The sequence below is a fragment of the Botrytis sinoallii genome (genome assembly GCF_014898435.1).
Source record: "Botrytis sinoallii strain Bc 23 chromosome Unknown BSIN_030, whole genome shotgun sequence".
Taxonomy (NCBI): Eukaryota; Fungi; Ascomycota; class Leotiomycetes; order Helotiales; family Sclerotiniaceae; genus Botrytis; species Botrytis sinoallii.
Genome location: NW_024066057.1, coordinates 352580 through 364798, shown reverse-complemented (window position 1 = coordinate 364798; position 12219 = coordinate 352580). Strand labels below are relative to the sequence as shown.

Genomic DNA, 12219 nt, shown 5'->3' with positions numbered 1-12219 from the left:
CGACTGAATACGGAAGTTTTGGATCTTGGTTTTAGGGGAGGAAATGAGTGGATTGGATTATTTCAATGAGGAATTGGGGTATCGGTATAGCAGGATAGAAATGAGGAGGTCGATGAAGATTAATTGGTGGATAGTAGAATGAATTGAATCAAATGCATAATGGAGGGTTCATTTCACAAATTTTATTTACATGTATGCATTTAATTTGATGACAAAATGCTCGTGTGAATGGTATTTTATGATTGTGATTTCTATGAATGCAATTAAATTGTTAAAATATGGAAATATAAGTACAAATCTATGGGGAATCTCTAATGTTTATCTCTAACGCCCACAAACCATCCTGTTTCATTACAATCACCATCCCTATCCATCCCCTCATAGAAATCATTACATCATCTTCTTTCCCACCCCGACCCCTCCATCTCTAATCCCCACCATCTCCCCACTCCTAACCCCTAAGGCGTACTAACATAACTTCTCTGCCTTTCCAACTCCTCCTCCTCCACCCTCCTTCCCACTCCCTCCTCATCCCCTCCCGCATACGCAAACCGACTCTTCTCTCTAATCTTCGCGCCCCACACCCAGAACACAAACGGAATCGCACAGCACGCCAACGCTATAAACGCCAGTAGCGAACTCGCCCACTGATACCCCAGTCGCGCATACATCTGTTCCGTGAAAAGCACGACCGCGGCCCCCCAGAACGATCGTAGGAAAGTTTTCGCCGCGAGCGCGGAAGCGGCTTGATGTTGGTAACTATCTACCAGATAATTGTTTGCCGCGTTGTAGAGGAAGATGAATCCGAAGCCGACGGGGAAGCCGCCGATAGCGGGCCCGATCCAGTGGAGTTGGGGATAGGAGGTCCATGCGAAGATGAAGAGACCGATGGGGATGAACCAGCAGGAACACATCATGGGGATTAGTCGCACTTCGGCGGGGGGATGTCCGTTGTATTTTCGTACTTGGGTCATGTAATTGCGGTTTACGATTGGAGCGCACAGAGCCGATGCGATGACCCCGAGAGCGAGAGGAATAAACATGAGTCCTGTTGTGCCAGCGGAGTACCCTTTTCCTTCTTGATAGACGATGGGGAAGGCGACGAAGAACATGTAGAGGAGACCGTAGAGAACGCTCATGTAGAGAGAAATGAGGAAGACGATGAGTTCTCCGAAGAGCAGTTGGAAAGGACGGATGAGGAAGATACGGAGACGTTCTGCGAAGGGGCGGAGATCGAGATCTTGTTCTGTGACGTGTTCCTGTTCGCCGGATTGCTCGCGCATTTTTCTGGCTCGGCGCGCGAGGATGGTGGGCGCGTAGGTTTCGGGGACGGTGAAGGTGATGAGGACCCAGACGACAAAGGCGAAGATGATTTGGATGTAGTAGAGCCAGCGCCAGCCTGCTGCGTCGGAGAGAAAGCCACCGATCAGAGGACCGATGGCGGGACCGATGAAAGGGGCGGCGGAGAAGGCGGCCATAGGAACACCGCGTTCTTCGGTGCGCCAGAGATCGGCGAGCGTACCGCCTACGAGGGTCATGGGGGCGGAAAACCATATTCCATCGAGAGCGCGACAGACGAGGAGGGTTTGGATGTTTCGCGCGACGGCGCAGGGAATGATGAAGATGACTGCGAGGAATAATGTCACTCCGTATATCCAGCGGCGACCGACGACTTCGGAAAGAGGGGCAAACATCATGGGACCTGATTTGTGTGAGCTTTTCTTCTTCGATTTAAGATATACATCAAAGAATAAAAAATCAACATACCAATACCAAAGCCCATCACAAAAACCGTGATACTGAGAAGAGCTACCTCCTCAGAAACATTAAACTCCTCTTCCACTCCAATCAGATCCGCCGTGATAATTGACGAAGCGAGGGCAACCACAAAACACGTCAATGCAACGACCATGGTGATATACCATTTAAACGCCTTTGACCAATTTTTAGGATTCTCCGGATCATCGGGCAGGAAAGTAACGAGTTTATAATCTATCTTTCCATTCCTTGCCGCAGAGGGAATTTCACCTTCTGGTTTCTCGGCTGTGTATTCGGAGAGATTGGCATTGGGACTGAGTGTTCGATAGGGAAGATTGATATCGAGATTTGGATCTCGGGTTTCTTTTTGCGAGAGATGGGTTGGGGTGTTGCGGAGCGTGGTGCTTCCGCGTCGGGAGTGTGTGGATTTGTGGGTGGGAGTGCGGGTGATGGGTGTTTGTGTGTCTTTTGTGCGGTTGTTGAGGATGGAGTCATAGAGGACATCTTTGGGATTCGAGGTACTACTCTCTGTGTCTGACATTTTGGAGGTGGATGCGGATGTTTACCATGCAATATAATGAAGATCGGAAATAGACGACTCGTACCAGAGGAAGAGATAAAGCCAAGTAAGAATGCAAGACCATATAAAAAAATCTGAAGCCCAATCTAGCAAACAGATAAATCCCCTCACAAAGGTACCTTGACCTTTATATAAATCCCACCATCCAGATCTTCACATCCGCTCTCACCCATACAACATCCTCAAGATCCGACATCCTCCTCTCACCCTTCACACACTCGACTCAACTACCCTATACATACTAGTAAACTCATCTCACCGATCCACAAATAATCCCACAACCCTGTGTCAGATCCTCAAAGTCATTGCAAAATCCTCCCACGACGCTATCTATTGACAGAGTAAAAAGCCAAGCGATATCAAAAAATTTATTCTTCCCGACTTACATCCGCTTTCATCCGGGTGTGTTGGTCTGCGAACTGATGTTGTGGGTGGAGATGATCCTGCGTCTAGGGTGATGAATAAACCTCGTTTAAAGTCAGGGAGTAAAGGAGTCGGGAATAAGTATCGAACAGGGTTGGTACTTCGGAGACAATTCGTTGTGGTGATGGGTTGGATGAGAATATCGTTTCTTATCCGTTGAATCTGAGTTGCTGTACCATGTTCTCGGTATGAGATATAGCCTGCATCTACCTACTCACGTGTAACTGTAAATATCCAAAGATTCGGCATCGAATCAATCAATCATCCTGTGAAAAATGTGATTTCTTCGAAGACTCACCTCATCTTAAGTTCATGAACCATAAACTCACTCACAGACCTAACACCACAACATCACACCACACCACATCACCCAATCCAGACTCTCCCACCCACCCTCAATACCTACTTCCTACTTCCTACTTCATACACCCACCACCATCCCCCTCCCCTCCCCTCCCAACCTCGCAACCTCGCAACCTCTCCAAACATCAACATCTTGGCACTCCATTCGGCCCATTTGCATGCAAAATTTTTCCCACTCCCCATCATCCCCATCCCGTTCCCTGATATCGCATTTTTTCGCTGCTGACGCATGCGGTTACGGCCCGAGGTAATGGTTATGGGATTTCTCGGTTGTGCGGTGAGGTTTGCCGATGTCGGGTGCAGGGACGTGGGGTGGTGTTTGGGTTTGTATGTATGTATGTGTGGCGTAGGGCTGAATTAATCGTGCAGGGGGGGATGTATGTGAATAGGTAGGTCCACGGGTAGGTAGGTAAACCGAGATATATAGGTACCTACGGAGGTTGACGGCGTAAGTGTTGTAAAATATATCAAAAAGCAATCAAGCTTTTCTTTATTTTATTGTTTGGATTAATTATATTATTATATTGATTGAAAATTTATATGATGAACTTTGGATAGTGAAATTATTATAAAATTATTTTATTATTAGTAAAATCATTCAAATTTATCGAAATTCATATTTTGCTTTTTAGAAATACTATTCTGAATCTATTTAGAACTTAATGAAAGCTTTAAAAGCTTTCAAATTATAAAATTGAAAATGTGAATAAAGAATTCAAAATTCGAAATTTTGAGAGGATAGCTGAATATTTAGTAAAATTAGTAAAAGCAGTATTGGAATTTTATAAAACAATAACTTTTATTAAAAATAAGGCTTATTACGACTTACGTCGTCAACCTCCGTATTGAATGTATATAGAAAAATAACAAACGATTTCGTTTGACCAAAATTTAAAATAGAATATCGAATAAATAATCATCAACCCCAAAACAGATGAATAAAACTAATAGAAAGTATTCATATTCAGTATACACCACAAGCCCCTCTAATTCTTCCTTGAAGTCGAAATACATAGATTTATTTATAACAATACTAACGAGTCTATCACAGGGTGTTCATTTCTAAATCTCTATCTGAGTTTACATCTATCTATCTGCTACGCTATGTGATGCGCAGAGTATAGGTAGATACTTGATACTACTGGATTTTTAGATTCTTGTATGTATATCCATCTTTATACCCATACGTATGTACTTAATCTTCCCATTATTTTCTAAGCTATATCCGATTCTTTACACCTACTTCATTCACCATTCAAGAAATATTTCTTCCCATAATTTACTCCTACCAAGTTTCTCAAAAAATTCTCCTCATGATTTACGCGTATTTGATTGTGAAGTATCCATACTCATCCTAGAACACTTCAAGTACCTAGTAGGTATATACAGCAATAACATCAATCGCGATACTACAATGTAGCAGGAAATTTCCCGGCGGTCCCGACCTATCAAGCTCTACAGGAAAGACATTTGAGAACGTCAAATGCCTCTGCAAAAATATACTACATCCGAAACTCTTCATCCCTCCCTTAAAGAATCGCCGTGGCATCCAACACCGGAATATCCATACTCAAGAAAGAATCCCAATCAAAGCCCGTAAAATCCATCGAGCCAATATTTGGCATTCCCGGCATCATCCCATTCCCATTCCCATTCACATTTGCGTTTCCCATCATCGTCGGCGCCAGCATCATCTTACTAGTATTCAAATTCGGAATGGGCAATTGGCTCGTCTGCATTGGTTCCATCCTGGTCTTGAGACCCTGGCCCAAAATATTAATATCTTCCTGTTTCCTCTTTTGAGATAACTCCACCAGTGTTCTAGCCGTTGCTGCAGATTCTGTAAGTGAGCGAGTGGTGAAACAGCGGGACACCGCATCGAGAGTTTCGAGAGCCTCGCCGATATGCGAGAGGGACTCGGGGGTATCTATGACGAGGAGGATACAGACGAATTGAAAGGGGATATTGGCAACGTGCCACCAAGGTTGACGACTCTCCACCATTCTCATGACGGATCCTAAGCCTTTGATACCAATAGATATCACCTGAGAAATGGTATCTTGTGATATAGTTGAGGCGAGGAGACGCAACCGGCGGTATAATCCTAAACCCAAGTTCGTTTGTGAAAGTATTGCTCCATCTGATCGAGCATGAAACCTGTAGATCGATTCTATGCCTGCTTCGAATTCCACGGCCGTATGATTCGTATCCTGATCTAGGCGTTCTGAGATCTGAAACAAGGTGAGATAATCGAGTGTGATATCCGCTTCACTTTCGGGCGAGGGAAAAGGAGGTGTAGGTATTTTCACAGTAACCTTCGACCGACCATAATCATTTGCCACCCATGAATTCATCAGTCGAGCAATCCAAAATAACCTCTGCATATTTAAGACGCCACACCCAATTCCCCTCTCGAGCTCTGCGTCGTTACTGCAGTTATCCGAATCATCTTCCATTCCGACACTCTCAATAATGTGCATTGTCGTGCAACTGGCAATCCATGCAGCATGAGGACAAGCCGTACATCTCAAGAAAAGTGTTCTTAATACCCATGCTACCACATGATGTCGAGAAGGATAATTCAACACACTCGTCGTTTCCAAAGCCATCTTTGCCAATTCTACCAATTGGGCCTCCGCTGGACTTGGATTGCCACCCGAAAACAAAGATCCCAAAGCTGCAACCCCACACAAGATGGGATCATGCGGATCAGAGCTTTCCAGATTTACTCCCCATCTCTCCACGATCTTCCGATCAAACAGATCTCTCTTGAAAATGCCAAAGATTTGATGCGTGGTATTGAAATAATGATTTGCAAGTCTCTGCATCTCAGCCTGCCCGATCACTCTCGTGATCGGCGGTTGAGCATATGATTGCTCATCCTTGAGACCCAAATTCCAAGCCAAATGTGGTTTACTCAACTTCCCGGCATCCAATTTCAAGGCCAAAGAAGCCGCAAAAGCTTTCCCCCAAAGATTTGTATCTTTGGCACCACTGGTATGGGGGACATGAGCACTTTCACTATCTGCTCTCTCGCGCTCATCGCGATGATGAATGCTCGCATCAGGCGAACTATGACTTTGCGAAACATCCGTGTCGTGATCTTTCAACGTGTGTCTCCTCCGTTTCCTCGGCCCGAGTTCGTAATGACATTCGTAGCCGTATCGAATACATGTCGCGCAAGGCTCCGATCCATCGCAACGCTTCTTTCTCGATTTACAAGGTTGACATGCACGTTTGACCCGTTGCCGCCCAGGTCGGATATCAGGTCGGATGTCAGAGCCTGGTTGTTTTGGTAAGTTGGGATCGATTTGCTGATCTCCCGCAAAAGGTTGCGGCTGCACTTGTTGACTCGATTCGGTTGGTTGGTTCAATAACTGATTATCCATCTTTCCTTTCTTTTTCCTCTCAATATATGTGGTAGAATTGATTCAATGGAAATGATTTTTTGGTTCAAACTCAAATGTTTTAATGAAATTTTGCGCCTCCGGGATAGATTCTAATTTGGCCGAAGTCTCATGTAGGACTTTCCAAACCCCTGTTCAGGAAAGAATACAAAATCGCTCACCAAAATTGTCTAACGCATAGTCTTTTCAGGAGGTTAATAAGTTATATATACATATATACATATATATTTGTGTATGTATGTATTTATATAATTATGCGTATTAATGTTGTTATTGCATCAACTGATAAAGTTGGCAACTTCAATCTCAAGGTAGATATCCTCGGTACTTGCTTGACTTCTCCAATTTGAGAATTGTTTGGGTCAGGAGTTCCAAAAATTCCATGATACTTGCTATTTCTGGGATTCCCTCTCACCAAAGCTTCTTGAAGAAAAGATCTGTCGGATACAACGGGATATTCGGTCATGGATCCACTTTATCTGTATCTAGCACCGAACTTTGATAAGGGAGAGATTTAAAGCTTGGATATCTTCTTCCCAATGTCATCTGTGATTACTGATCATCGTGATGGAAGAAAATAAGATGTGGTTGTCAATATCTTCAGACTCGAGATCCTTCTTCAATGATCCTTTCGAATGTATACCGTCACTTAAAGATTGTATGGATGCTCGAACTGATAGGATAGGATAGGATATAATGCTCAAAGAATTGATAGGATACAATTGAATAGGTAGATACCGAAGATATCCATACCAGTCTCTCCCCTCATCCACACAATGACGCACGAAGTCGATTCCACAAACCACACAAACCAATGCAGAGTAACTTCATCAAGACTTCATCAACAACCACAACCGAGATTTATCCGACTACATCTTATTCCAACTCACGCCGCGACATCATCGTGATTTTCTACAACATGATGAATAAATCCATTTAATTCAATTCAACTCATCTTCTCTAAATATAGCAAGCAGCTTTGGATAGTAATATAACACTGAAGTTGAGTTAAGTTAAGTTTATCTTTCCCGTGTCAAACCAGTACAGCCTAATACTTATAAGAAGTATTCAACACTACTGGGTACAGCTTCAATTTCAATTTCAATTTCAATTCCAATTCCAATACCAATTCCAACAACATCGACAATTCCATCTCTCAAGCTTTCCAGACGAATATAAACTACAAACATCACTCGATAAATACATACATGAATTTCCATCCTCTCAATAAACAATCAACTCATACCAAAACTCTTCCAAAGTTCATCTATCTCTATTGGTACACTCCTCTGTAATTGCATACCGAATCACTATACTTTCCCTTTCCTCGCCAATATCTCACTATTTCTACACCCCTCTATTCTTTCTCTATTCCTTCTCTAATCCTTCCCCTATCTCGCTTCCTCTCCCATACTTTTTATCATCTATCACCTATTACTCAACATCTATCTCATCTCCACTACAATCCTTACTCCTCCTTACTTTACCCCTCCTTACCTATCTCCAATAACATTTCTCCTCAAATAACTAGTAATAATAACAATCAATTTTCTTCTCCTTCTCCATCTCCATCTCTATCTTCATCTCTATCTTCATTTTCATTTTTATCTTTATCTCTATCTCTATTTTCATTTCTATTTTCATCTCTATTTTTATTTTTATCTTTATTTCTATTTCCATTTCTATCTCTATCTCTATCTCTATCTCCATTTCCATTTCCATTTCCTCCTTCTCCTTCTCCTTCTCCTTCTCCTTCTCCTTCTCCTTCTCCTTCTCCTTCTCCCTCTCCCTCTCTCTCCCCCTTCCCCCTTCCCCCTTCCCCCTTCCCCCTTCCCCTCTCAGTTCTCCTCTATAATATAACCAAAAAAATTCTAGACTTTCTTCTTTCCTCTTTTTCTTTTCCTTTTTCCCTTTACCCTTCCTAAAAAGAATGAACCATCTCCCATCTCCCATCTCCCATCTCCCATCTCCCATCTCATCCTAAATCAAATCCCCTTTTTCCCCTCCCCCTCCCCCCCTCCAAAAAACCAAAAACCCAGCATCTACACACCTACACCTACACACCTATAAACTCAATCCCCAAAAAGCAAGAACCAAAAAGTAAAAACAAGCCATCTTCACAGATACATAAATACATAATGCACAACCTAATTGAATGTATGAGGATGAGTATGAATATGAGGATGAGGGTAAGGATGAATATAAGAATGAGGATAATAACAAGGATAATAATAATACAAAGACAACAATAATGAAACTGGTTATATGAGAGAGCATGAGCGTGAGCAGAAATAGAAATATAAAGAGAAAGCGAAATAGAAATAGAAATAGAAATAGAAATAGAAATAGAAATAGAAATAGAAATAGAAATAGAAATAGAAATAGAAATAGAAATAGAAATAGAAATAGAAATAGAAATAGAAATAGAAATAGAAATAGAAATAGAAATAGAAATAGAAATAGAAATAGAAATAGAATAGAAATAGAATAGAAAGAGAAATAGAAATAGAAATAGAAATAGAAAGTAGAAATAAAAGTAAAAGCAGATACACAAAAACACAATCAAACACTTCACATCACAAGTACCCACACAAACAATTCCACACTTTCGAAATCAACAAGTATCCGAGAGAATAAAATTTAAACGTGAACTTGAATCGATGCAGTAAAGATGTGAATTTTTCGAATCATATTATATGTTATTGCTAAGACTAAGGTATCTAGGAACATTCCGCATCTCCCAATTCCAATTCCAATTCCGATTCAATTCGATAATGTAATGCGATTCTTAAGAAGAGAGTAAAAGAGCACGCGCGTGAAAGAAAAAAAGAGATATCGAAACCTATCATAATGACGCTTTGCTCACTATAAAGATCGAACGCACCTTTGATCTGAGTACTCTCATTACTTTGGGGGCGTTCTCGGGTCCTCGTTTACGCATTTCGATTCGAAATCTGCTGCTCATCCTAAACGATGCGTATAGCTTTCGGACTTTTGCCCATCATGTTGTATAACTACTCCTACGTATTCCTCTTTGAATCATTTCTTCTTTGGATGACGCCTCTCGGTGACAGGCGAGGCTTGAATTTGACGTTTTTATCCCCACTTTCATCGTTCATGTCAAGATTCAGCCCCGCACACTTTTCGTCACATAATTCCTCATTTTCTATTATCTACGCTCGATCCACGCTCGCCTCGTATTGTATCCAGGTAATCTCCTCTCGATGAATCTATACTTGGTCTTAAAGAAGAACTTGAGCTCCTTCTTCTTCTCGCTCGAGATTCATTTGGATTCAAGGGATTGAGACCTGTTGTACGAGCGAAGAGATTGAGAATATCGGATAGAGTAATGACACCTGTCAAACGACCTGAAATACGTGCACCGGGCAAAGCTGCGGCAGATACGGCAGGGAATGAAGGAGAAGGTGGTACGGAGCCACTGCCACTTGGTTGTTGAACAACAGAGACATGTGTGAGGGATGGGGTTGCAGGTGCCGATGGAGATGGAGATGCCGATTCGACGACCCACATACGGTGAGACCTAGTCGCGACAAGTTTTGCTACGGTATGGGCGAGAGTCGAATATGGGTTAACGTGAAAGACTGGGAAGGAATCCTTTCCATCACCAATTCCTCGTTCGCTCAATATGACAGAGATAAAATGTATGCAAGAGGATTGGAGGAGAGGTAGACTACTTGTGTGTGTAAGAAGTTTAGTGTCAGCTGTTGATATGTTACCAACAACATTTGCAGCATTGTCAACCACTGCAATACTGGTCAATCCTTCGTTGCTCATGAGTTGAAGAGCATCCGTGAGAAGTTTGTCACCACTATACCCTTGTTAGCAGAAGTTGTGTTGTAAAGATACTGAGAACTCACTTGATTGCGATAGCGTGCTGTGTTCCAATATTCAAATCTCTCAGAATAGTTGGATATAATTGATCGATGGCTGGAAAACTGCTACCATTATCCCACAAGAATTTCACCAATTTCAACTGACTCAAAATTCCCACAACTGTTGTAGTGCCTGGTTTGCAGACAAGAATGCGATGTACACCACTGCCAAATATTTCTACAGCCTTCGAAAGGTCTTCTGATTGAGAAAGTGTTGTGAGAGGCTCTTTCTTGGCAAGTGTTATTACATCTCGAAGTGGGATAGGTGCGCGTTCCCGAGCTTTGCTTGCTAATTGCGAATATGTATCTGTTTGTCCTTCATCGGGGCTTGCTAGTCCAAGGACTACAAGTAGGTATGCATTGAGGTCATTGTAGTCGAAGCTATCGCAAGCAGTCACATCGTTTGACGTTTCGCGGATAAGAATGACATTTGGGGGGCCGGATTCTATGAGCGCCTATCGACAAGATTAATATTCAAAGTAAATAACATGAAGAGATTTATGCAAACCTTTGTCGCATGTTCAACATCTGTATCAAGTTCACACCAATGAATGTCAGATTCCTGTACCAATTCTCCCACGCGAATTTGTCTCCAATCCCTTCCTGCGAATTTTGGATCTCCACCTTTTTGTGCCGGGGGATGATTTAATAACTCTTGAACCGCAGCTTGTGTGAATGATGGATGCCTCTGAGCTCTTGGTGATTGTCGTAGATTTTCGGCGAAGCTAGAACGATGATTGATATTGGCAGGATTGTTATTACTAGGTGAAGAAGTACTTTGCCTCGGAGGAGGATCGAAAACTGTACGATCTGCCATGGCAGAGAAAGATTAATATGAGACTTGAATTAATCGCTACCTAAGTAAGTAGTTTGTTCTTTGGGATTGTATGAGTCGTGATCTTAATTTATTGGATTGATGATTTTTGAATTTGATTGTTGTTGGAGAATAGATGGGAATGATGATCATAGCGAACATGGATTGAGGGGTAGCAGCACGCTAAGATCCCTTACGATCTAAAAAATTGGGGTAAATTTGGTCATGATGACTGTTTGAGGATCTATAAATTATTTGATTTGCTGTAAATTACGAGGTAAAGGGATGATATTTACTACCAATTTTGATGATGTTTTGAGAATGGGATACTGGTCATAGAGAGATGTTTAAGGCAGGGAGAGAAGGGAAGAAGAGGAATTTGTGAGGAGGATTTGAGGATTTGAGGATTTGAAGATTTGAGGATTCGAGTATAACATTTATTTACGATCACTTGGGTGGGTATGTTGATGAGTACTCGAGTACCTAATATGATATTCTATCCTTTGCTCTTCATGTCCTCATATGATTTATGGTATATCCACCAGTGATCAAATTTACCAGACCCTTGACCTTTTACCAGCCAACACTTTTGTTCCCTAGGTATCATAAGAGGGGCTGTCGATATGATACACGAGCCCGGTAGCAAGGCCATTCATATCTGTCAAATGTCCTTTCGTACTCCCCCGAGGACTTGGGTACTCTCCATGACCTCGGGATTCAAGGATCACTGGTGCGCGCGTTCATCTCGACAGAAGGCTAACAAGTAGGCTCAGGTAGGATGATATAGATTGATGAGGCTGTGTTCTGGGCACTGATGGTCACCCAGTACTGGCTGGATAGATGGGTATGACTAGTTAATTATTACTACTGGTACAGTACGCGTGTAATGAAGGAGAATGGATACATAGTAGGTAGTAATATCGGTGTCTTCATCAATACATCTTCCATCAGCAAGGGGGTCTAAGGAGGGGCACCTCGATT

At 42.3% G+C, this 12219-nt stretch overlaps 3 protein-coding genes across 3 annotated transcripts; all 3 read right to left on the bottom strand.

The window, feature by feature from the left end:
• Positions 1-458: 458 nt before the first annotated feature.
• On the bottom strand, positions 459-2299 carry EAF02_011191 (uncharacterized protein; the record flags this gene model as incomplete). Its single annotated transcript, XM_038907237.1, has 2 exons — positions 459-1702; positions 1768-2299. The coding sequence occupies 2 exons, from the start codon at positions 2297-2299 to the stop codon at positions 459-461; spliced, it is 1776 nt and encodes a 591-aa protein (XP_038752981.1).
• A 2354-nt stretch (positions 2300-4653) lies between these two features.
• Positions 4654-6513, bottom strand: EAF02_011190 (uncharacterized protein; the record flags this gene model as incomplete). The annotated part of the gene is made up of 1 exon (XM_038907236.1): positions 4654-6513. One exon carries the CDS (start codon positions 6511-6513, stop codon positions 4654-4656), a length of 1860 nt encoding a protein of 619 aa, XP_038752980.1.
• Positions 6514-9690: 3177 nt separating this feature from the next.
• Positions 9691-11241, bottom strand: EAF02_011189 (uncharacterized protein; the record flags this gene model as incomplete). Its single annotated transcript, XM_038907235.1, has 3 exons — positions 9691-10360; positions 10410-10879; positions 10933-11241. The coding sequence occupies 3 exons, from the start codon at positions 11239-11241 to the stop codon at positions 9691-9693; spliced, it is 1449 nt and encodes a 482-aa protein (XP_038752979.1).
• Between the last annotated feature and the right edge of the window lie 978 nt (positions 11242-12219).